The sequence below is a fragment of the Lutra lutra genome, chromosome 10 (assembly GCF_902655055.1).
Source record: "Lutra lutra chromosome 10, mLutLut1.2, whole genome shotgun sequence".
Classification (NCBI taxonomy): domain Eukaryota; kingdom Metazoa; phylum Chordata; class Mammalia; order Carnivora; family Mustelidae; genus Lutra; species Lutra lutra.
This window is the reverse complement of record NC_062287.1, coordinates 101,611,867-101,637,149: the sequence shown is the minus strand read 5'-3', so window position 1 is coordinate 101,637,149 and position 25,283 is coordinate 101,611,867. Positions and strand designations below refer to the sequence as shown.

The 25,283-nt window shown below is 52.5% G+C and overlaps 1 protein-coding gene across 1 annotated transcript; it reads left to right on the top strand.

The window, feature by feature from the left end:
* On the top strand, positions 1-21,954 carry SLC43A3 (solute carrier family 43 member 3). The gene is made up of 13 exons (XM_047692911.1): positions 1-80; positions 646-1,013; positions 1,252-1,381; positions 7,992-8,038; positions 10,108-10,184; positions 10,411-10,503; positions 12,630-12,769; positions 14,270-14,367; positions 15,279-15,452; positions 15,821-15,940; positions 18,816-19,002; positions 19,613-19,736; positions 20,837-21,954. Exons 2-13 carry the CDS (start codon positions 830-832, stop codon positions 20,936-20,938), a joined length of 1,476 nt encoding a protein of 491 aa, XP_047548867.1. The 5' UTR covers positions 1-80; positions 646-829; the 3' UTR covers positions 20,939-21,954.
* Positions 21,955-25,283: the final 3,329 nt, after the last annotated feature.

Below are 25,283 nucleotides of genomic sequence, written 5' to 3'. Positions count from 1 at the left end.
TGGGAGGGGCGGTGAGAGGCGCGAATCCAAAAGGCGCGGGACGCAGGCGGCGCGGGAGTCCCAGCGAGGAGGCCTGCGGGGTAGGGCTCCGGGGCCGCGAGGCGCGGGGGGCGGGAGGCCCGGGATCCCCGCGGCGCCCGGCGCGGGGGGGGGGGAGTGGTGGGGCGCGCCCGCGTGCGGGAGAGGGTGCGCATGCAGGAGCTGGGGCGCGTGGGGCTGCGGGCGTGCGGACCTCGGGGCGCCCTTTCCGCAGAGGGTCACGGAGGGTCCTGTTGGAGTTGGGTGTTTTTGGCTTTAGATTGGTCTGTGTCGTGGTGAACTAGCCCTTGTGACCTTGGGCAAGCCGACAACCTCCCGCGGACCTTTTATTCCCTTGTTGGTAACCGGGAGAAGACGAGACAGCTAACTTTGACAGGTGGTTTTGAGCCTGCGAGGACGTCCGTGAAGTGTCCCCCCGCCCCGCGCCACTCACCGCTGTTTCTATTTTTGTGGACAGTCTTCAGAATCAGGCTCCGTTTCTGCGTCCCCAGGTGCTGCCGTTGTGGGTTAGAGAGGCCCCTTTCTGCACCTCTTCCAGAACCTTCGTCCCCCTCTTTCTTTCCCGCAAGCCCCCTCTACTAAGCGGCCTCTGCTTGCTTTTTACAGGATCCAGAGAAACGCCCACCGCTGTCTCTTGCCCAGGCCAGGGAAAAAGGCAGAACCGGAGCCTACTTGAACAGAAGGGCTTGGCGGAGGAATTTTCCAAAGGCCCAAAGGCCAGCTGTTGAAGCACTGGTGGTCAGCCCAGGAGGCCCCGAGTGAGATTTGGGGACCGGCTCCGCCTCAGGCCATGCCAAGCCAGGGTCTGCCCCTTCGAGTGGCCACCCTGCTGACCGGGCTCCTGGAATGCCTTGGCTTTGCTGGAGTCCTCTTCGGCTGGGCATCGCTGGTGTTTGTCTTCAAAACAGAGCATTACTTTGAGGAGCTATGTGAACCAGATGGCGGGCCGATGGGCAATCTTACCGGGCAGGCTGGTAAGGGACTCCTCTAGGAAAGCAGTCTGGTTCCCAGGCAGTAGGAAGGGGTGGGAGGGATTCTGCACCCCCTCCACCTTGTGCCAGCTTTTCTGGGGTGAGAGGAAAGGAGTGTCACTCCCCCTACCAATTCCCCAGTCTTGGTCTAGCAGGTGCCTGGAAGTACCAGCCCCTGAGGGGTAAGTAACTAGAGGCTGTCATCTTTCAGCTCCCTGAGGTCTCCCTTTCTCTCCTCCAGACTGCAAAGTCCAGGATGAGAAGTTCTCACTCATCTTCACCCTGGGATCCTTCATGAACAACTTCATGACATTCCCAGCCGGCTTCATCTTTGACAGGTTCAAGACCACCGTGGCTCGTCTCATAGCCATGTAAGTCCCAAAGGCCCGGGTCTGGGCACAGATGGGCAAGAGGAATTCTTTTGGCAGTAGCCACGCCTGGGGGAGACGCAGCTGGGCAACAGGGCCGCCCTGCCCAGCCCGGTCCCAGCAACCGTCAGAAACAGCCCAGGATGTGGACTGTTTAGATCCATTCTTTTCTTTGCACCCCTACTCCCCTTGCTTCTGCCCTGTTCTTCTTTTGTTCCTTGTGATTGTGAATTGAGCTGGAGCCCAGGCCGATTTCCTTTGAGGGCTGGTTTGGTGCCTGGGTTAGAATAGCGGAACTGAAAATTGTCACTCAGGGATCCTACCAGGCCTCACATCCAGGTCCGTTATCATCTCACCCCACCCCCATGTCATCCCCCAGCGACCTAGTAAAGTCTCCTGGGTACCCCTGATGGTGGGATCTCCTGTCCCCCTGACTGGAGCAGAGAAGTGGGGGTTTCACAGAGGGGAAGGGACCTCATCTCACTCAGACAGGATGCCGCAGTAGCTGGCCAGCTTCAGCGATAAGCAGTGGCCTGCCAAGGCCTTAATAGACCTAGAGCAGGTGCCTCCTGGCAGATGTATGGAAACTGAGTTATCAGACAGAGGGCCTGGAGGGCTGGCTGATAAAGCATGTTTCTGCTCTCTAAGCCATTGGGTGTGGAATGACTTTATCTCAGTCTGTCCTTGGCTCCCTGTCTCCTCTTCTTCCCACCCCTTCCTTTGTCCCCTCCCTCATCTCCAGCCTTAGCATGTTAGGAAAAACTGTCTGTCCTGTGTTTCTCTTTTACTTTCACATAGAACACATCAGTTCTGATACATCTGGTCACCACGTGTGTGGGTTTCTCCCCCACACCAACTAATTCTTTGACATCTGCTGGCTGTACTAGAATGTAACTCCATTCTGACCCCATTTCCCTGGAGAGAGTGTCAGATCCTGCAGGTTTCGGGTGTCCCACAGGACTGCCCCCTCCTTCAGATGCCAATGGCAAGTTGGTGGGTCCCTGGGTTACCCATGTCTGTCTGGCTTGGCTACAGATCCGAGGTTCCCATGACCTCCTACCTCTTGGACTGGATTATTTGCTAGAACAGCTCACAGAACTCGGAGAAACATTGGTGTTTACCAGTTTATGAACGGATATGATAAAGGATACAGATGAAAGCATACAGGTTCAGAAGCTCTCTGAGCCCCATCCTATTGGGATTTTGTGGAGTCTTCTTCATGTTGGCTTGATCAGTTATTACCCATTTCCAGCCCTTCTCCCCTCTCTATAGAAGTGCGGTGGGGGGGGGGTGTTGCCGAAAAATGCCAGACTTCCAATCCTGACCAATGCTTGCTCTTTCTGGTGACCAGTCCCCATTTAGGAGCTATCCGGGATCCTACCAGAGTCACCCCACTGGAACAAAAAATGCTCTCGTGCTCTTATCTTGGAAATTTACAAGGGTTTTAGGAGCCCTGTGTCAGGGACCCAGGACAAAGACCAAATATGTATTTCTTTGTGTTAGCCACAGTATCACAGGGTAGCCCCCGGTCTTTGAACACCGATCCCTTGTAGCAGAAACAATCGTAAAGTTTGAAAGGTCCTGGCCCATTAACAGAAACACATTCAGTCATTAATAACTATCCAGTCCATCATCAGACCATCTGAAAAGGTCTCCCAGGGCCACTTAAGCTCATGGGCTTCTGTTTGATCTTGTGAGGTTCCAAAAGCAGGAGTGATCTCAGCAATACATTCCTTCACCCTTCAGGCATCCAGTATACTTGAGGGAAGAGACAAGATCCTATCTTGCCCTGAGCCTCTTTCCGAGTGTTCACAGAATACTTGTTTCCCTCCTTATAGAAGCTGCTTATTCACCCCCTTACTCTCTAATTTTCCTTCTCTCCATCGATACCAATAACTATTCTGTCTCTGGAAGGGGTGTTAGGTTTGGCCACTGAGCCGGTCTGCAATACTCATCCAGCAAGTGTCTTCCCGTTCAGGTAGGGTGAGGTTATGGAGGCTCAGAACTAAGCGGGCTCGCGGTCCCACCCAGCAAGATGGCTGCCTTCCCGGTTCCCTGTTCCAATTTTGGCAGATCTCTAGGGAAGGCACTTAGGAATCGTAACACAGTGGTTAAGAACACAGTTTTCTTGCTTAGGACTCATCTCTGCTTCCAGTCCTGGTATTATCAGCCTGGTCCTGTGACCCCAGCATGACGATGGGGCAAGGTTCCACTAACCACAGTGCAAAAAGGGAACCACTCCCCACTCAGACACCATGTCCGTTCCCTGTGTGAGAGAGACAGCAACTCACAGACAGCCTGTTTGAACATACTTGTTCTCCTGTTTTCGTGCACCCCTCGAATGCCAGAGTGACTTCCGTAGGGCTGTGCCCCGTCTGGCCAGGTTTCTAGTTCCCTCCTGCGTGACTGAACGGCAAGGCCATGGGCCACTGCCCCCAGCTCTGTAAGAACCCGAACATAGAGGCCTTTTCCACGGTAGGTCTCTTTCCTCTCTCGTAGGACAGCAGCATGAGGGTCATGCAGCCCGCTGAGCTGATCTGTTTTTACCTTTTTGGATCAGGGCAGTGGCCTTCCAAACAGGATGTGGTTGTCCATTCAGCTCGGCACACAGGGAGCTCTGTGCTGGCCAATGGAGGGTTCTTTGTAGAGCACCTTCCGAGAAGCAATAGAATCCAGCCGCCTGCTCTCCACACATTCCAGAGTCGGTCCTGGGTGGGGAGAGGCTCCCTGGTAGTGGTTTCTCCTCCTCATATTCCCCAGGCAACACGATCCTGTCTCACCACTGCTATTTTCAGTTTGGAATTCTTACCATGGCCATCCCCATTGGAGCATTTCTCCGATATCATCCTGGACATCGTGGGTCTTTCATGTTTGAAGATCATTTTATGTACTTCAGCTGTGTGGATTCAATTAATGTCTGATAGCAGGATGATAAATGCCTCGGAAATGGAAATTCTCTTGTCCAAGCTCCCAGTGGTTGCTGCTGGGAGGTGCCCACAGACTTTTGCCATAAGCCCCCGTGTGGGCTCCCCACGGGGTTACGGCACAGGGCATTCGTCCCTGACCGGTACTCCGCCTTCTATCCTACACCGTCAGGGCTCGGGCATTCTCACTGGTTCCCAGCGCACATGTCCAGTTGACCGGACAGGAGGATTTAGGATTTAGACACATCCTGTTCCAGAGCGCTGGCGGGAAAAGTCTTCCCTGGTCACACCCAGGGTCCAGCCCCAGGATCCAGTGTCAAGGAGACAGAGCCCCTTCTCGCAAAGCCTGTTCAAACATACCAGTTCTCCTATAAACATTTCCCTTTCTTCCAGGAACCCTGACTTTCCTTCCCGCAGCGTCCATAGGACTTGGTCAGCAGGCGATTTCCAGCATTAGGTGGGGAAATGCTCCCAACCACACGTACTCTCTCATTGTGAAACATCAGGGAAAGGAGACACAACGTCTTTACGGAGAGTGTGTTTCAACACTGCAGCTTTCATAAACCTACCAACTCATAGGTTTATGTGCTCCTCGTCTAACTGAAGCCGGTGGCCAGGCTTTACCAGCAGATTTTGGTGCCTCAGTGGGTGAGGTTCCCCTGAGCCCTGGGAACTTCTCTTCTCCACCCCCTGCCTGTTTTGGCCACTTCTGTGCAAAAGGCTTTGGGGCCAAGATGAGGGGTAGAGTCAAGGCAGCCTGGTCCTTCTGTCAGTCTGGAACCTGGTGAATCTGTCTAACGATTGCCCCCAGAAATTGCTGGTTGGGTTTCTCACCGTGACCTCTCTGTCTTCTGGCTTTTAACGTTTTTCTAAATGGGGGCAAACAGACTGGACTTGTTTGCAGGCACTTTAATGCTGGGGGCTGGCAGGGGTCCCCCTGGCCCACCCAGCCTTTGGCAGTGCTGCATTAACACCTTCTTTTTAACCCCAATAGCTGTTGGTTTCATCTATCCTACATCTCTATAACCATCTGGAGATTTCCACCCAGCAAAGATGATCCCATGACTCTCCTGCTTCCTCTTTGTTCTACTCCCATCAATATTTGCTTTATTCCCCTTATATATTTTTTTTAAGATTTTAATTATTTACTTGGGAGAGAGAGATGAGAGGGGAAAAGGTCTGAGGGAGAAGCAGACTCTCTGCAGAGCTGGGAGCCCGATGTGGGACTCGATCCTGGGACTTCAGGATCACGACATGAGCTGAAGGCAGTGGCCTAACCAACAGCCACCCAAACTCCCCAATAGTCCCCTTATTCTTAATAACCATGTAAAAATTTCTGCCCTACTGCCAGTCTCTTGATTCTCCCCTCTGCCTGTCCCCATTCTTTTGTTAATTAACCTAATATATTTATTAGCACCTAGAAGACCCAGGAAGGGAAACTGAGCCAGGGATACTGGTTTTGCAGTAATGGGTTTACAGGGTGCCCATGTGAAAGGGGCCCCCTTCACCACAGCATTTACCACAACCTGGGCACAGGTCACCGTAAAGCCACGCCCACAGGGCTTGCATACAAAGCATAGGGGCTGCACCATCTGGGATGTTCCCTTTGTAGGGGGACAGAACCTTACAGCGGTCCCTATTGGCGCCCCCAGGAATAATCTCCCGTGTGTGTGGATCCCAAGTGAGCTCTAGGTCCTCCATTAACCCTGGACAGGCCCTTCCACTCTGCAGCATTCAAAACCCAAGACACCACAGCCCCCAAATTGGTCACATTCCCACTCCAACTCAGGAAATATTCTCTGGGAAGCTGGAGATACCCATCCACAAAATGTAGCTGCAACTTCGCATGACACTGTCCCCCGCCTGGATTCAGTTTTGTCATCCTCCCACACGGATGACCTTCTTGGTGACCAGAGGTCTTAGAGGGACTTTCAGTGACTCTGCATCATTTTTCCTTGGGGGTGACTTCGAGGCTAATGGCCAAACTCCCACTGACCTACATCTGACCCTGGTCTAGCATGCAGGGCTGGTCTGGCACTGTCTTTTAATTTCATGTTAGCTATTATGGGTCACAGTAACCGGGCGCTTATATTTCCAGCTTTTGCTTATTACTTTGCACTTCCTGTGCATCCCGTGAACCCTGTCCCCAGGAGCTGGATCTGTTTTTGAATTCCAAATGGGTAACTTCTCCCTTTAGTGACTGATTGCCGTGCGTGACCCGTGGCCTCCCAAGAGGCAGGGCTCTTCATCCTGCCACCACCCCCTCCTCGAAGTACATGTTTCTTTGAGCTTGGGCGGTTCTAGCAAATCCCACTTCACTGCCACCAACTCTATTGGAAAATCCTACATATCTCCTCCTGCATTTCTCCTTGACTTTCAACAGAAAAATTCCCTTCTGAGACATCCAGTCATGATGTGGGTATGTGGATTCTCCCCATACCACATGATTCTTGGACACCAGCTCGGTGTCCTACAGTGTAACTCAGTTCTCACACCGTCTCCCTGGCGAGCACTCAGATCCTACAGGTTAAGGGCCGGGTGCCATGAGACTGCCCCCCACTTCAAATGCCATCACAGGGGGTAGGTCCCCAGCTTACCCACAACCTCAGTCTGACTTGGCTACAAACAAGAGGTTCCCATGACCTCTTTTCCCTTGGGTTGGACTGTTTTCTAGAACAACCACAGAACTCAAGGAAACATTTGCATATGTTTACCAGTTTACTAAAAGATATGATAAAGGATGCAGATAAAGAACTAGATGGGCAGATATGTAGGGTGAGGTCTGGGAAGGTCCCGGGCACAGGAAGTTTTGTGTTATCTTCCTGGCAGGTGGTTGTACACACCAGCCCAGAAGTTCTCCTGTAGGCTTGGTCACTTATTAACCATTTCCAGCCCCTTTCCTCTTTTTGCAGAAGTAGATAGGCAGGACCGAAAATTCCAAGTGTCTAATTATGGGTTGGTCTTTCTGGCGACCAGCTCCCACCAGGAGCCATCCAGGAGCCCACCCAGAGTCACCTGATCAGAACAAAGATGCTCTTAGTGCTCTTGTCACTGAAGACTTTACAGGTGTTTTAAGAGCCCTGTGTCAGGCCCTGGGGACAGGGACCGAATGCATATTTCCTATTACAAATTAGAATATCACACTTAGGGGTGCCTGGGTGGCTCAGTGGGTTAAAGCCTCTGCCTTCAGCTCAGGTCATGATCCCAGGGTCCTGGGATCGAGCCCTGCATGGGGCTCTCTACTCAGCAGGGAACCTGCTTCCCTCTCTCTCTCTGCCTGCCTCTCTGCCTACTTGCGATCTCTTTCTCTGTCAAATAAATAAATAAAAATCTTAAAAAGAATATCACACTTAGCACTGCTTCTCTTACCCCATGCCTTGTAGGATCCCCAAACTGCTATGAAATCCCTGTAACCTTGGGATTGTGGTCCTGAAATCACAGTGCCCTAGAACTTCTTGATCAGTCCATTCATTTCCTTTTGTAGAAAAGGTTGCTGAGGCCTAGAGAAGGGCAGTGCCTTACCCAAGGTCACACAGCAAGGAGGAATTAGAACTCAGAAGTTTTGCCTTGGAGGCCGGGGGCACTAATCCCGTTCTCCAAGGGATTTGGCTCCCTCCAAGTGGGAGGACCTTGGTTCTGTCTACTCTGTCCTTTGGACAACGTTTTCCACCTCCCATTGTGTGTTTCAGATTTCTCTACACCAGCGCCACACTCATCATAGCCTTCACCTCTGCAGGTGAGTGCTGTCAGGTCGGTGGGAGGGACCCAAGCTTAGGGGCACCTGGTAGGTGGGGCAGGTGCCGAAGGTGATGAGCGGGACACCCTGACCCCCACAGCTGTTCAGAGAACCACAGGCTTTGCAGCTCAAGAGGATCTTTGAGGGGGTTATTGGTGGTCTATGAAACCAGTCTAGGCAACTGAGAAATGAAAAAAATGAGGATAATGAAGAGACTGCTTCAGAGAGAATTTATTAGAAAGATTATATCCTTCCTTTTATGTGTGTTAATGTGTTCTCTTCTTAAAAACGAAATGATAGGGGTGCCTGGGTGGCTCAGTGGTTTGGGGCCTCTGCCTTCGGCTCAGGTCATGATCTCAGGGTCCTGGGATCGAGCCCGCATCAGGAGGAGCTTCCCCTCTTCCCCTGCTTCCCCCTCTCTCTCTGCCTGCCTCTCTGCCTACTTGTGATCTCTTTCTCTGTCAAATAAATAAATAAAATCTTAAAAAAAAAAAAGACGGGGTGCCTGGGTGGCTCAGTGGGTTAAAGCCTCTGCCTTCGGCTCAGTTCATGATCCCAGGGTCCTGGGATCGAGCCCCACATCAGGCTCTCTGCTCAGCAGGGAGCCTGCTTCCCCCCCCTCTCTTTCTGCCTGCCTCTCTGCCTACTTGTGATCTCTGTCTGTCAAATAAATAAATAAAAATCTTTAAAAAAAAAAAACCCCAAAAAACCGAAATGATAGTGTGAAGGAGGGTTATTTTCAAAAATAACCTTTATTAAAAAAAAAAACCTATATTTTATTTTATTATTATTTTTTTAAAGATTTTATTTATTTATCAGAGAGAGGAAGAGAGAGCGAGGCATACAGAGTGGCAGGCAGAGGCAGAGGGAGAAGCAGGCTCCCTGCCGAGCAAGGAGCCCGATGTGGGACTCGATCCTAGGACTCTGGGATCATGACCTGAGCTGAAGGCAGCTGCTTAACCAACTGAGCCACCCAGGCGTCCCAAAACCTATATTTTAAAGTGTATCCTTATGTAACCTTTATTTTATTTTATTTTTATTTTTTTAAAGATTTTATTTATTTATTTATTTGCCAGAGAGAGAGAGAGAGCGAGCACAGGCAGGCAGAGTGGCAGGCAGAGGCAGAGGGAGAAGCAGGCTCCCCGCTGCAAGGAGTCCGATGTGGGATTCGATCCCAGGATGCTGGGATCATGACCTGAGCCAAAGGCAGCTGCTTAACCAACTGAGCCACCCAGGCGTTCCTGTAACCTTTATTTAAAAAAAACAAACCCATATTTAAAAAAAATATGCTTATGTATTAGGGCAAAAATTGACAGCCCTATTGTAGTCAGAAGTTTTTGTTTGAAATTTTACTTGTTGGTGAACAGAGAATACTCCCAAAGTCTGCGAATTTCAGGCTGGTTCATTCTCCTCTTCTTCCATCACGTGGAGGAGAAGATGGATGGCAGAGAGATGTCTCGCCAAGACTTGTAGTGGGAAGCACTCTTTCTGGTGTCTTGGTTATGCTGACCAAGTGTGATGCCTGGTACTGAGGAGGCACTCTAGGTTTAAGGGACCAGGGAAGCACAATCCACGGCCGTTTCTTGCTTGGCTGTCACGGCACCCCATGAGATGGGAAGAGCCAGGACTGTTATTCCCATTTAATGGACGAGGGGACTGAGTGAGAGATTCAGAGTCGAGCTCCAGTCCTGCTGTGAATTACAGGAAGAGCTTGGGGGCGGAATCCAGGCTTCTCCAACTTTATCAAGCATGGATGGAGGGGCTGCTTGGTGTTTAATGAGGGAAGGGAGCAGTGGTTTCACTCTGAGTCTTGCCTCTCGTGACATCCAGACAACCAGGCCGGCCACCCAGGATCGATCGCCTTTGGGCCCAGGAGACCTCTGATGGCTCCCTCTGCAGGGACATTTGGGGGAACCCTGATCACTATCTTAAGGTCCTCAAAGAATGCTAGCAGGCTGGCTAGAATTGGGACCCTGCTCCCAGGATTGTTGGGAATTTGGAGCAGGTGGGAGCCAGAGTTTGGGACCCCATGTTTGCTGCCCTGACACTGCCCCACTTTTCTCTTTCAGACTCAGCCCTGCTGCTTTTCCTGGCCATGCCCATGCTCACAGTGGGAGGGATCCTGTTTCTGATCACCAACCTGCAGGTGTGAGCTCGCCCTGACCCCAGGCCCCTGGCTGGAGGTCAGGTTGCGGAGGATGGGGGGAGGGAGAAGAGCTCTTCTGCATTGGCCACCTCCAGTGGGGCTGGCTCAAGCCAGGATGGCGGATCCCCAGATGGAGGCGGGTCTGGGTATCATGAGGGCCTGGCACGTGCCCCGGGGACTGGAAGAACCGGCTCAGGAAGAAGTACGTGACTCCTATGTTCTCTAGGTTGGGAACCTCTTTGGCAAACACCGCTCAACCATCATCACCCTCTACAACGGGGCGTTTGACTCCTCCTCGGCAGTCTTCCTTGTCATCAAGGTAAAAAATACCAGGGAAAAACATGTATAACATGCTTCCGTGCGCCAGACACCTGTCTTGTGAACTTCACATGGTTTCTTTCCGTCAACCCTCCTGCAGCCAGTAGACATGACACTTGAATTTGAACTTGAGCCTGGACTTGTCTGGTTCTGGAGCCTCACCTGGTAGTGGTTAAACTCTTAACAGCTGTCTAGGATTTTGGGGGAGAGGCTGTGATGCACTTGGGCCGGTGTTGGGCAGAGGCTGGGAGCCCCGTGGAAGGGGGTGTTGCATTTGTGAGCTTCTGGTTTGGACAAGAACATGAGAGGTGGCCTGTGGGAGCGACAGGGGCAGACACAGAGGCCTCTCCAGCTCTTTCAAAGGCTGCTTTGGGGGGATTAGGGAGATGGGCTGTTCTAGTGCTCTTAGTGGCCACTACCTGACTGCCTTTCTGCCTTCTTCATTGCTAATAATTCCATCTGGGCAGTGTGGTCCCCAGCCTAGAGGATGAATCCTGATTGACCTTAGCCAACGGGGACAATCCCTTTTCCCCTGGTTAGTGATGGCTAGAGGTGGTCATACTATACAGAGTTTAGGGCATATTTTCCTTCCCTGGTGGAAGGTGAGAGCAGAACTGAAAGAAAGGCTTCCTTCTTGGTCCCCCTACCCACTTTTTCTTTTTGAATGTTGTGGTAGGAGGATGTGATAGCTGGAGTTGTGGCAGCCATACTGTGATTATGAGGCCACCAGCTGGAGGACATTAAGGATGAGTGAGTGGAAGAAATCAGATAATGTGGGTCCTTGACACCTCAAGCTGACCAATTTAGGACTTTCCCTCCAGGCTTTGTGTTAGGCCAGAGGCAGCTGGCACAGCCCATGGGCTATGGGGGAAGAGAAGAGGATCTCTGGGAGTCACTACAAGACGTGACACTAGCTAGCCTAGTCCCATGAGCACCTTGGCATTGAGGGTCACCCAGACCCCCACGAGCACTTACTCAAGCCTCTCTACCACGGGTACAAGAGCCAGTTTCCTGGTTCTCCCCTCTTCCCCTGGGCGTGCTTCCTTTCTCTTTTGTCTCTTTAGAGTTGGAAGGAGAGAGAGCGTCAGAGCAGGATCTGAGTTCTTAGTTTAATCTGACCTTGTTGCTGCTGACTCTGACCTTGAGCATTTCCTTGCACCTCTCTGGACCTCGCTTTGACCCTCTATAAAAGGAGGAGGTGGGTTAGCTCAGTGGTTTCCAAACTGGGTGTGGAGGAACCCTGAGGGGTTATCTGCGGTGTTAGGTGGTCGCCAAGGAGCATGAAGGGGGAGATGACTGGGGCCACTTCCCACTGATGTGTTTCATAAGTTGAATTTTTGTGTGAAGTTTTCTTTGAGAAAAAGGACTTTGCTGCTACTAAAAAAAAAAACAAAACAACAACAACAAAAAAAAAAACGAAAAAGCAGTGGGCTTGCAGATCTCTGAGAGAGCACTTTAGGAGAGTGTCCAAGGCTGTAGGGGTCGGTGACACGCCCCCCTCCCCAAGGCTGGTCGAGCCTCGGGGTGAGGGTGAGCCTCTGTTTGCGTCAGGTGTCCCTGATCAGCCTTCAAGAGGGAGGGCTAGAGCCTGTGACAGGCTGGGGTTCCAGCCCCTGCTGCTTACACTGACTCTTCCGTTTGGTAAAACACAGAACATAAAATTGCCTCTCTTAAGCGTTCTTAAGTATACAGTTTAGGGACATTAAGTTCACTTATATTGTGTAACCATGACCACTCTCCATCTCCAGAACTCTTTGCAGCCTTGCAAAACTGAAACTCTGTGCCCATTAAACAGTGACTTCCTGTCCACCCCCTCCAGCCCCTGACAAGCACATTCTCTTTTCTGAGTCTGTGACTTGGACGGCTCTGGGCCCCTCCTGGATGTGGAAGCATGTTGTCCTTTTGCGACTGGCTTATCTCCTTTAGCATGGTGTCCTCGAGTTCGTGCTGTGGCCCGTGTTGGAACTTTTCGGGGGTGAATGCTGTCCCATCATACGTGCAGGCCACAGTTCCTTTCCCCATTTATCTGCAAATGGACACTAGCTTTGCTCCTGTTGTTTGGATGTTGTGAACAGTGTTGCCATGAACTTGGTAGTGATGCTGACTGTCTTCCTCTTTCTTCTGCAGCTGCTTTATGAGCAGGGTATCAGCCTCAGGGCCTCCTTCATCTTCCTCTCTGTCTGCAGTGCCTGGCATGTTGTGCGTACTTTCCTCCTGATGCCCCGAGGCCACATCCCCTACCCACTGCCCCCCAACTACCGCTACGGGTAAGCACTGTGGTCTAGTGGTCATGGGCCCGAGCCCTCTGCCTGACCTGAGGTGGGAAGCCAGGCATGGGACAGGTGGGCTAGTGGGATGTAGGACAGCAACGCTGGGCCAGGCCTCCATCAGCTAGTGGTGGCTGCATAACAAACTACTCCCAAGCTCAGTGGTCTTAACCATTGAGCACTTACTGTTTTTCGTGAGTCTGGGTAGCTAGCTAGTTCTGCTGATCAGAGCTGGGCCTGGATGGTGTTGGCAGGGCTTGCTCAGGCCGCTGGTCATCTGTTGGGCTAGCTGGGGTGGCGGTGAGGATGGCCTCAATCACACGGGGTTGTCTGACAGTCCTTTGGAGTGACAAAGATCTGGGTCATGTGGCTCTCCTCCTTCATCGGGCTAGTGCCAGGTTCCAAGAAACTGTGCAGATGTGCACAGAATTTCTCAGAACTGGCCCAGCATCACTTCTGCCGCCTTGGGTTGGTGGAAGCAGCTCCTGGGGGCAGCCCAGACACAGGGGCTGGGGACCCCGTTGAGTGGCCAAGACCCATTGCAGAGGTTGGAGAACAGGGGAGGAGAAGACATGTGACCAGTTTTGCAGGCAGCACCATGGGTGCTGGGGGAGGCATGGATTTATTGTTCCCTTACTGTTTGCCTGGTGCCCTCTGTTTGCATTGCATGATAATCCTCTCAGATAAATATCCTTATTTCTGTTTTCCAAATGAGGGAAAAGAGGCTCAAAAGAGCTAAGTGTGAGCCATGGTTCCACAGCGAGAAGGAGGCAGCGCTGGGATTCAAATCCCGGCCTGGCCCGCTTTTCCCACATTTCCAGTGGCTCCCAGAATTTGCTGCAAGTTAAAATCACTGGAGATCTTTTTTTTTTTTTTTTTTTTTTTAAGATTTTATTTATTTATTTGACAGGCAGAGATCACAAGTAGGCAGAGAGGCAGGCAGAGAGAGAGGGGGAAGCAGGCTCCCCTGAGCAGAGAGCCCAATGTGTGGCTTGATCCCAGAACCCTAAGATCATGACCTGAGCCAAAGGCAGAGGCTTAACCCACTGAGCCACCCAGGAGCCCCAATCATTAGACATCTTTAAAAAATATGGAAGCCTGGGGGGTGCATGGGTGGCTCACTGGGTTGAGCATCTGACTCTTGCTTTGGGCTTGGGTCATGAACTTGGGGTCATGAGATTGAGCCCCGTGTTGGGCTCCCCACTCAGTGGGGCCTCTGCTTCTCTATCTCTCTCCTCTTCCTCAGCCTTTCCCCGTTGGTGCTCTCTTTCTCTCTCTAAAACAAATAAATAAATCTTAAAAAAAAGAATATAGAATCCTGGCTCCCATGCCTAGACATTTTGATTTAACTGGTCTGGGTGGTGGTCTGGGCAGGAGGGCTGCTGGAACGTGTGTCCAAAGCGTGATGAACTTTGGGAGCCCCTGCACCGTTCCCTGCGGCCTGACTCTCAGGCTCAGCTCACAGTCTTTGGGTTGGGCTGGGGGCTCCTGTGTCCGCAGCCTGTGCTCTGGGAATGACACCACCGAGGGGGAGAAGAATGTAGCTGAGTCCGACAAGGTAGAAATGCAGTCAAAAGAGTTCCTTCCAGCAAAGGAAGGTGAGTCCTGTTGGTTGACTCTCTGCCCTTCAAGGCCTGCCTTCTCCCTGCAGCCGGCCTGGTTCTCTGCCTCCGGACCTGCCCTGGGGACACAGCAGCATCAGCAAAGGTCCATCCGAGGACCTGTAGGGGCTTCTCAACGCCTGCCCCAGCCCCTCTTACAGAGGGTCCACAGAGGGGCACAGCTTCTGGGTCTTCTGTCTCTGTCCCTCTTTTCTCTCCCCTCGGCTCCTCATGACTCTGTCCTGCTCCCTGCCTCCCGCCCTGCTCCATCTGCTCTGGGTTTTTGGTTACAAACATCACAAACTGCTGCTGGCACGGTGAAAGCAAGAACAGGATTCTGGGGCGCTCACAAAGCCGAGGGAAGCATGAACTTGCCAGGCTCTGGGACGAGGAGAACCCAGATGCCTCTGGGGACCCCCAGACTAAAATCACGGCCGGTTAGCCCTGGGTGAGGAACAGGACAGCTAGTTCAGAGTCCTACCTGGACTTTGAGGACTGAGGCAGGGCCCCGTTTCGAGAACAGACTCAGGATCCCGGTACAGAAAGCAGGGAAAGGGACGTGGGGCTTCTGAGACACTTCCTTCCCCTCAAATGTCCACATTCTCTTCTCCTTGCCTTTCTCGTCACCATCCTGGCTGAGAAAGTGCTGGTACAGGAAGTGTCATTGAGTCCAAGCTGTGTAAGGGAGACCGTGGTTCCGAGGGACAGAGGAGGGCGTGCATGGGTCACTGCGGTGGGGGCTGGATAACGAAGATATCGAGGTGGGATGAGCGGGCTGCAGGCCGTGCTGGGAACATGCTGGCTGTGGTCTGGGAGGAAGAGGAGGTGAGCTCGCTCCTTAGCCGGGCCTGCGCACCCCGCTCCCCTGCTTTCTCATAATCCATGCCCACATCCTTCCATCCTGTCAGAGACACTAGAACCTGGGAAGCAGCAGGAGCCCCAATCTTTCTGGTGCCACGCACTCTCTCAGCGCTTTGTCTGCCACCTGGTGTGGCTGTCCGTGATACAGCTGTGGCACTACCTCTTCATCGGCACCCTCAACTCGCTGCTCACCAACCTGGCGGGAGGCAACAGAGTGCTAGGTACGTGGTGGGGGTGGGGTGTGGCCCACCTGTGCGCCCAGCGGGGAACTCAGGTCCTGGTGGGGGTGGGGGGCAGCCCACAGTGCACCCATCAGGGGACTCAGGTCCTGGTGGGGGCAGGGGGCAGCCCACCTCTGCACCCAGCTGGGGATTTGGATCATGGTGGGGGCAGAGGGCAGCCCACCTCTGCACCCAGCTGGGGGCTTGGATCCTGGAGGCCAGGGTGCTGAGCTCAGCAGGGGTGTGTGCTCCAAGCAGGGATGTGGGGAGGAGGGACAGGCAGGGTGGGGGCAGGTTGGGAGAGAGTCCTCTTCTGTAAGGCAGTGCTGGAAACGTCTTACCACTGAGGCCCTCTCTGCCCTCTGCAGTCAGCACCTACACAAATGCCTTTGCCATCACTCAGTTCTTTGGGGTGCTGTGTGCCCCTTGGAATGGCCTGCTCATGGACTGGCTCAAGCAGAAGTACCAGAAGGAATCGAAAGACACAGGTGAGGCCTGGGCTGTAGGGGGTCGGGTAACCAGGAAGGGAGGAATCTTCATGCATGGCCAGAGCCACCTTCTCCTTTGTTCTCAATCCTTTTCTTGCATCCATCCATCCGTCCGTCCATCCATCCCTCCATCCGCTAGTCGTGGAGTGTCCGTCAGTGCCTGCCGTCATTCCAGATTCCACCATGGACCAGACAGATAGGTCCTCGTTCTCAGGCCATCCTCAGTCTAGAGAATGAAGGGTGAGGAATCACGTGTCGCCAGCCACGAAGTTGGCTCACAGGGGGCGATAGGGACACAAAGAAGGGCACCTAGCCTATTCTGGGTGAGGGTGGGCTTGCAGTCCCGGAAGGCTTCCAGGAGGAAGTGGCTTCTAAGCCGAGGTCTGAAGGATGAGCAAGAAGTGAGGAGATGAAGAGGAAGGCCCTGGGAGAGCAGCCCAGGAATACAGTGGGGTCAAGGTGATGAAGAGAAAGCAAAATATTGAAGAATCCCAGAGAGGAACTCGAGCTGCCTGGGGTGCCGAGGAGAAGGGGCTGACTAGGGGGGAGAAGTGAGAAGTCAGGCGGCCGTGCCTAGGAGCATGGAGACAACCCTTGGATGCTACTGGAGGAACAGAGGGGCGCTGAGTTACCCCCCTTACCCAGTACAGCAACTCCTACCCTTGCTGGGGTATTTTGTGACAAATCACAGGTATCAGATCACTTCGTCTGTAAATACTTCTGTCTGTGTCTCTCACAAATAAGGCCCTTTCTATCGAAACATCACCATAATATCATTATCCTTAAAAAACCCCCAGTAATTCCTTAATGCCTTCTAACACGCAGTCCTGTTCTGATTTCCCAAAGGGTCTCAGATACGCCTTTTTATGGTTTGTTCATGTTAGGGTGCGTGCAGGGTCCATGCCATATATTTGGTTGACATGTCCCTACTCCCTTCTATTTCAATCTGGGCGTCCCTTCCCCTCCCCCCCACCTTTTGTTTTTCTGGCTGTTTGTTGGAGAAACTGGGTCATTTGTTCTATCAGATTTCCTCCAGATTGGATTTGGCATCTGTTGGTATCACTGAAAAATGTTTCGCTGATTGGGTATTTCCCGTAAACAGGTGCAATGGAGGCTTAAGGAGATGCCGTTGAGTATTTTTTGGCGAGCAGGCTTGGGAGGCGGAGCTGCGGGCTTCCTCTGGCTCCTGGCGGCAGGGCCCCTGATCCCAACTGTCCCTGTTCTTACAATGTTAGGATTGATCGTGGGTCCAGACGTTGTCAGTCTGATGCACCCAGGACAGAGTTTCCCATCAGCTGCACGGGTAATGATTTTAGTAGCTACGACTGATCACTGCCGGGATCCATTATTTTATTAGGATTGCAAAATGGAGATCTTCTATTTCTGTCTTTCCTTCTGCTTTTGGTTGCTACAGTTCCTCTAGAAGGACAAGCTTTCCCCTATTGACTGCTTCGTCCTCTGAAATAAACGCTCCGTTCTTCCTTCACGTACCAGTTCCAGAATAACGGCTTGGTGCCCTAGCAACCTCCAGGGGGATGACTTGCCATTTCTCTTTTATTTAACTGATTTCCTTTTAAATGTCACTTTTTTTTCTATTATTACTGCTATTTTTAAAAGTTTTATTTATTTATCTTAGATGGGGGGAGAGTGCATGAATGTGGCGGGTAGAAGGAAAGAAAAAGAGTCTCATGCAAACTGCACACAGAGCACAGAGCCCGATGCAGGGCTCGATCTCACGACCCTGAGATCACGACCTGAGCTGAAACCAAGAACTGAACGCTTAACGGAAGGAGCCACCCAGGCGCCCCTAATGCCATTTCCGTTTTAAAGCCTCATTTTAAATATATTTGAGGCATTCCAATCCGTGTCAGTCATGATGATTCTGTATGCTCCGATCGGTCCGGCTTTGGCTGTTGGGTATGTCACCAACCCAGAACCAGCGTCCTTTAACACGACGTCCCCAGCTGTAGAGAGCGTCTTACTCTCGGGCACAGTGAGACGGCCAGGCCTGTTTCGCGGGGTGCGTTTCCTGCCCCGGGCCTGAAAAAGCCGTTTCCCCAAGCCGTCCTGGGTCCCTTTAAGTGGGAAACGGTATTTAAAGCCTGCAGTCTGGCTGCTTGGGCTTCCAGTTCTGCTGGGTCGTCTGTGTTTTTAGGCCTTGGACAGAGAGGTAAGATGTACCAATATTTTATTTCGTAGCTTACTTTGATTTTACTCTTGATTTTATATCTGCGTCTTTTCCCCTGAAGGTCGTAGCTCCTAACGATGCTACAAATGTGTAGTGTCTGTGGGTCTGCTGTGTGCTGCCCACTATGCACACATACCCATATAGAGCATTTTAAAAATGTATTTTATGCATAACGCTTGGCTTTGCAGTATCTGTGTTATTAGTACCAATACACCTGCTGATGCCACCGCCCCTCCTCCCCTCCCTTCCTCCGTCCCCCCTGCTGGCTTTCAGTCCCGTGATGGCATCTCAGTGATGTGGATAGAACCTGGCCCAGGCGGTGGCCGGTCGGGGGCTGTTTGCTGTCGGGTGCTGTCACCCTCATCTGCTATGGCGTACCCCTGTGGGGCAGAGGGGGCCAGAGCACGTGGCCCCTGCTGGAAGGCCACTGTCACGATCCAGGCATGTGCTGTTGGAGACCTACAGCAGGCTGAGTCATTGGGGAAGAGAGCAGTGGATGCATTTGAATGGCATTTAGGGGGTGAATGATCAGTGCTCGCGGATGCATCAGAGATGAGCACATGGGAGGGAGAGTTCCTGCCTGCATGGTTGGTGGACGGTGGCTCTGCCCCTCCTCCCATCTTTGTGCCCTGTCCCTGCCCTCCTCCGTGCTTGCCTCCACGAAGCCTCTTCTTCCCTTTCAACCAGGGTCCTCGGCCATGATAGTGGCCCTGCGCTCCGCGGTGCCTTCTCTGGCCCTGACGTCTCTCCTGTGCCTGGGCTTCGCCCTCTGTGCCTCGGTGCCCATCCTGCCCCTCCAGTATGTCACCTTCATCCTGCAAGTGATCAGCCGCTCCTTCCTGTACGGGGGCAATGCCGCCTTCCTCACCCTCGCGTAAGTGGGCTTGGGCTGCATTACCCTATAGGGGATGCGCGGGCGCAATGGGAGGTGTGCCAGAGGGAAAGAAGTCAGGAGGTGAGGATGGACCCGGGGGTGGTCCAGTGAGGGAGGCAGCATCTGGGAGCAGGTGTAGAGGGTGAGGTAGAGCTAGGGGTTGGTGGGAGGGATAGAATGTTCATGAACTTAAACCTTCAGATCAGCTCTCCTATCTGCCTCTCTTATCTACTGGTGATCTCCTATTCACCCTCCAAGGCCCATTTCTGGTTCAATTCAGGGAAGAGTGAGGAAAAGAGTGTCTTATTCTCCGTCCCCATGGCACTCTGTTCTTGCTTCCTTCGCTAGCACAAGTGATGTTTATGAGTCTGTCTTTCCCTTGAGACCTCTCCAGGCACAGCTTGTGTCTGGGTCCCCAATGACTTTTCTGTGTTCTGTGGCTTGAGTCAAGGTGAAGGGGGGAAGGGCTGTGTGGGCACGGGAGGGTGAAGCCAGGCCTAGGACAGGGGACTTGGGAGCAAGTGGCTGACCCAGGCTCACCACGGCCAGGCTCCTCCTTGGAGGGAAGGTCCTGGGAGCTCACTGGTACCCCGTTTGTCTCTTTCCCCAGTTTCCCTTCAGAGCACTTTGGGAAGCTCTTTGGGCTGGTGATGGCCTTATCAGCCATTGTGTCTCTGCTCCAGTTCCCTATCTTCACCTTCATCAAAGGCCCCCTCCAGAATGACCCGTTCTATGTGAGTACTAGGGGTGGGGAGGTGTGGCCCTGGCCTTAGACCAGCAAGGACATCCAGGTTGGGACACCTCAGTGGGGCCCCAGCAGGGGGCGCCCCAAATCTGTCTGAGATGGTTCCTGCAGGACTATTTCTGCAGAGGGCTACATCCTTGGTTTTCTTTCAAACTGGGGTAGCAGAGTACCCTGTCCTATGGCAGGGGTCCCCAAAACCACAAGACTAACATGACATGGCTTCTAAGAGGGTCCATATCATTGGAAATTAGGGGAGAAAATATTTTTTATGTGTGGGGAAACTCATAGACATATTCTGGAGCAGAATGTAAAATTCTTACTGATTCCAAGTAAAAACCCAAGATTTTAGAGATATTTCCTGCTTGTGGTGAGTGTGGGCTGAGCCCGGCTCTGGCTCTGGGGCAGCACTAGGCATTCGTGGTTCTGACTGTTGGTCCGAGGGGCCGGAGCTCTGTAATCTCACCCCTGCGTCCCCACACTGGAGGGGTGCTTGTGGGCCCAGCCCTGGGAGGAGGGGTGGGCATGGCTCTCCGCCTTTTTGTAGAATGAAGACCTAGGTTCAGCAATTGGGGTTCTGTGATTTCCATATTCAGAAGCACGTAGCTAAGGAGCAGAAGTCTTTTGACTTTGAATTCAGTATTCTGACCAGTGCACAGCTCCCTCAGCCTCATCTGAAAAAAGGTCAGCGACATGCAGAGCAGGAGTTGAAGTCAGTCATTGGGAGACATACACAGAACTGAACTAAAAACCGGGGAGAATTTCTTGGTTGTGGTGTCAGACAATTCCAACTGTATTCAGGAGACCCGTGTTCTAGTGACTGTCCCCAGCTTCCCGTGCGACCTTGAGCAGGTCGTTGAGTGCTCTTGAGACCTTTGTTTCTTCATCTGTGAAATGGGCACACGATTCCTCCCTTACTCTGCTCCACAGGGCAGAGTGAAAAATGACTGAAGGCTTTCCCTGGGGCCCCGTAGTGTCTGAGGAGAATGGGGAGGCTGCATCTGGTGAAATTCTGGTCCCTTTGGTGGTGGTGGCTGCCACTCAGAGTTCTGGACCTCACCTGCCCCCTCTCCCCTCCTTGCCCCCTGCCAGGTGAATGTGATGCTGGTGCTTGCTACTGTGTTGACGTTCATCCACCCCTTCATGGTGTACTGGGAGTGTCGGCAGGAAAGGAGCTCTCTTGCAGCCGCCTAGCTTGGAAGCTGTCGCTTTTCAGCCCTGACAATGCTCTGTTAATCTTTTCCCACCTTTGAGGACCCCATGTCCAGGAGCACTTGACCTGCCCAGGCTACTTATATTAATTAGCCATTACTTTTTTTTTTTTTTTAAGACATATTTAGCCGCTAGCAGACACTGGGATTTGCAGGAAAAGACTGTCCGTTGTCACACTGATTGCTGTCCTATAGGCCCAGAGCCAAGGCCCATGGTGGCTCCTGGTTTTGGAGCAGGAAGCGCATGACTTTGGCAGACACTTGGCCTCGGGGGAAGTGATGAGATGAGGGAGGAAGGGTGTCAGCTGCTTCTTTGGTGACCTCTTTGGTGACCTTCTTTGGACCTCTTTGGCTGTGAAGCCTGTGTGTGCTGAGACCTTCACACCAGGTAAGCCTCCGGGTGGAGAGTGAGCTGGTTGTGGCCTTGGCCGTCACGCCTGGCACTTAGAGGTGGGTCCCTCTGTGTTTGGGCATCATATAAAGCATTTCTCTGGGGAGTAATCTTATAGAAAAATAAAACCTCTCTGCCGAAGGCAACTCCCAGTGTGGCTTCCTAGGGTTTGGGCTGCGTGTGAGTGTGCGTGCATGTGTGCATGTGCGTGTGTATGCTTGCTTGTGCGCCCCTGAGAGTGCTCCCGCCTGGGAGACTGGACGCAGGAGTGGAGCGTGGGGATCTGGCTGCAGCACCCTGGACCCAGTAGTGGGGCAGACGCCCTCAGACCCGGATCCACTCACCTGGTCCCTAGGGTCCCTCCATTCCTTCCGGTGCCTCCTCTTCCTCCCCATCCCCCCCCCCCCAGCACACCGCACCTCCAGCTGAGAGCCCTGCGTGGGGTCCGAAGGCCCCCGTGAGTTTCAGTGCTGCCCCTCAGCAGCTGGGCAGGTCCTGTAACCCCTGTGAGTCACAATTTCCTCACCTGCAAAGTGCAGCTCATCATTTCTATCCCTGAGAGCAGTTGTGAGGATTTAAAGTAATTGCTGCTAAAAATAAATAAAAATTAAAAAAAAAATTGCTGCTACCTAGCACCTGGTGGGAAAACATGAGCATTTGTTCCTTTTTGTACTCATGACCAGAAAGCAGAGGGGTAGCAAGCGGGGAGAAGGTGACAGGCTAGGAGGGAAAGAGGAGAGGTGGGCGAGGTGGGAGAATTTGGAACACACTCCACCAAGCCCAGCCGGGAGAGGCCGATGATGGGGAGGGGCTGGCCGGCAGATTGATTGATTGAGTGGTTCATTCATTCATTCATTCATTCATTCATTCATTCATTCCATAAATGTTTATTGAGCCGCTGCGGGGCATCAGGTCCCGTCCTACGTGCTGGGGGTACAAAGATGCACGGGCGTCTGAAGCCAGCTCTGCTGTGAACTGCGGAAGGATCAACTCCGGGGCCTGGGTCTGAACACAGACACCAGAGTGTTCACGGATGATGGCTTTTACTTTGTCATCTTGCTCCAAGCCTCCGGTGGCTTCCTGCTGCCCACAGGACACCGCTCAGACGCCAGCCTGGCGTGCAGGCTCTCACAGTATGATTCCAACCTCTCCGCTACTCTTCCCAGCCTGCATTTAGGAGGACAGAACTCATCCCTGTGGACCCAGGTTCCTGGTCTCTGGAGCACACCTGTTTCCCAGCGTAGGCTTGCCTCTGCCAGGGTCGTCTGCCTAGTCCCCAGGGGTACTGCTCAAAATATTGTCTCCTCTAAAAATCCTTCCTGGGGCTCTCCAGCAGCCCTGCATTCCCAGCCCTGGGTCCTACCCTTCCCGGGGACCAGCACCTGTCTCCTTGCATGATGACATCTCATCACCTGGGCAATGAGCCCCACGAGGTGGCCCCCCGGCTCGGTGACTAATCATGCTGGGCCCCCCACGTGGTGCCTGCTAGGGCTCCTTCAATGGACCATCCCTAAGGAGAGGATTCTTTCTTTTTCTGGCCACAGAGCCAACTAGAAAGAGAGAGCAGAGCACACGGGGGTAGGGGACAACTGTGGTGCAATGAGAAGAACATGGATGGGGGGTGGGGGCTAGGCCAACCCATCTTTGATTCCTGCTCTGTCACCAGTGCGACCTTGGATGGGCCACTTCACCTCGATATCTTGGTTTCTTCATCAGGTGACAGGAGAAACAGCCTTGCCTCCCCGGGCTGTTGTAAGGGTTAGAACTTGGGTCAAGAGCCTGTACATATGGCAGGTGCCCAAGGGTCACTGCTATCATTATAGGAGATATATTAAATTTGAGAAGGATGCCTGGTGTCCAACACTGGTGAAGGATAAATAAAATGTGGTGTATGCCTATAATGGAATATTGCTTGTCATTAAAAAGGAATGAAACAGATACACGCTTCAGCCATGAGGATGTTATGCTGGGTGGAAGAGCCAGTCACAGGAGACAGACAGCATGACTCCATTGTGAAATGTCCAGAACAGGCAAATCTGTAGAGGCAGAAAGTGGATTGGGGGTTAGGGTTAGGGCTTGGGGAGAAGAAGGGACTGCCGATGGCTGAAGGGGCTCTTCTCAGGGAGATGACAGTTTTCTAAAGCTGGTAGGAATGATACAGCTCTGAATATCCTGAAAGCCATTGAATTGTACACTTTAAGTAGGTGATTTATATCGTAGGTGTATTATATCACAAGCTGTTATTAAAAAAAAAAAAAAAAGGTGTCTGGATTCCCAGGAAGTGCAGAGAACACTTCTATCCAGCGAGAGTCAGAGATGATGTCTGGGGAAAATGAGTAAGCTAGAGAAGGAGCCCAAGGGCACAGCCTCATATTTCTGTTGCGGGAGCCACCTTCCTGCACCTGCTTCCTCAAATGAGACCAACCGCCCTTCAAATGAAGAAAGGAGCAACACAGTGGTTTCGCAAGTTTTGGTTTGGCTCCTCAACGGGCTCCGAGAGCAACCTCTCTCTCTGGCTCCCAGCTTCAGGGTTGAGGGGCTGATGTAAATCTGCCCCCCACCTCGGCTGTGGCGCCGAGCCTGGGGCAGGGGGCTCTTCTGTTAGGAGAACACCTGCCACGTAAAGAGCTGGGGAAGGCACAGACTGGGAAGTTGGGGTGACAGTCTTCCTTTCCAGCCCTATTTTACAAACAAGGAACGTCAGGCTCCAAGTGGGCCATCATGTCCAAGGTCATTCAAATGAGCACGTTGTAGAGTAGGTAATTAAATCTGGGGGAGCCTGGTGGTGGGTATTATGGAGGGCACATACTGCATGGAGCACTGGGTGTGGTACATAGACAATGAACTTTGGAACTCTGAAAAAAAAAAACTAAAAAAAATCTGGATCTGGGGCGTCTGGGTGGCTCAGTGGGTTGAAGCCTCTGCCTTAGGCTCAGGTCATGATCCCAGGGTCCTGGGATCAAGCCCCGCATCGGGCTCTCTGCTCAACAGGGAACCTGCTTCCTCCTCTCTCTCTGCCTGCCTCTCTGACTACTTGTGCTCTCTGTCTATCAAATAAATAAATAAAATCTTGAAAAAAAAATCTGGATCTGACTCGTAGGTCCTGTTCATTTTAGACTTTGCCGTTTCTTTACATTCGTTCTTGCGTAGGAAACGTATAGTGGTTGTGAAACAGATCAGAATATACAGTGCTTGAGAAAGAGGTATTGTTAATGGCATTGCTCAGAAATGGCCACGGTGAACACGTTGGCCTGTTTCTGACTGTGTACGCACGGTCATTGAAATAAGCCCTTCTTTATGTCATCAGATAGTTGACCAAAACGCCATTGTGCACGGCTGCTTAGAACCCCATCTTCTGGCTTGTTCCCCCTCAGTTATCCCCCAACCGCCCAACCCTGGGGTGTGCCCTTGAACACATCTTGGAATGTTATGCTCCACTCTGTCCCCCTCTGCTGCCTGAGCTGGGGGTCCCAGATGACAGTGAGCCATGAGAGCAGCCTAGGCCAGCGGGTGGGGAGTGGAGGTAGAATAGAACTCGGGGCCAGATATTATCGACAGAGCCACCTTGAGAGTTTCTAAGGAGTGACGTGGCCTCCATGAATCATCGTCCATTAACCTGGTTCCAACTGTTCTTTAGCTAGAGGCGTTGCTGCCCTCTTCTCTGACCCCAGATTGTTCCTGGATCTCTTTTTCCTGCCAGCCCAGGGGAAGATGATTCCCAGATGTGTTGGGTGTGACTCCAGAAGATAGAGTCTTTCCTCTAACATATTTGGGAGGACCCGTCCCCCTGGGTTTCAAGGCACACACTCCAGTCCTTGTTTGACAATGGGGAGTCCTGAGGTGGGACGCGTCGGATGGCTCCCGGACACGCTGCAGTCTGAGTCACACAGGCCACCATGAGTCACCACAGGGCGGACTGCGGACAGGTGGTTAAACC

Bases quoted from the DNA above. Each gene is read 5' to 3' on its own strand.
- SLC43A3 (XM_047692911.1), top strand. From the start codon at position 830: ATGCCAAGCCAGGGTCTGCCCCTTCGAGTGGCCACCCTGCTGACCGGG. The intron at 1,014-1,251 runs GTAAGGGACTCC...TCTCTCCTCCAG, and splicing joins CAATCTTACCGGGCAGGCTG to ACTGCAAAGTCCAGGATGAG. The intron at 8,039-10,107 runs GTGAGTGCTGTC...TTTCTCTTTCAG, and splicing joins CATAGCCTTCACCTCTGCAG to ACTCAGCCCTGCTGCTTTTC.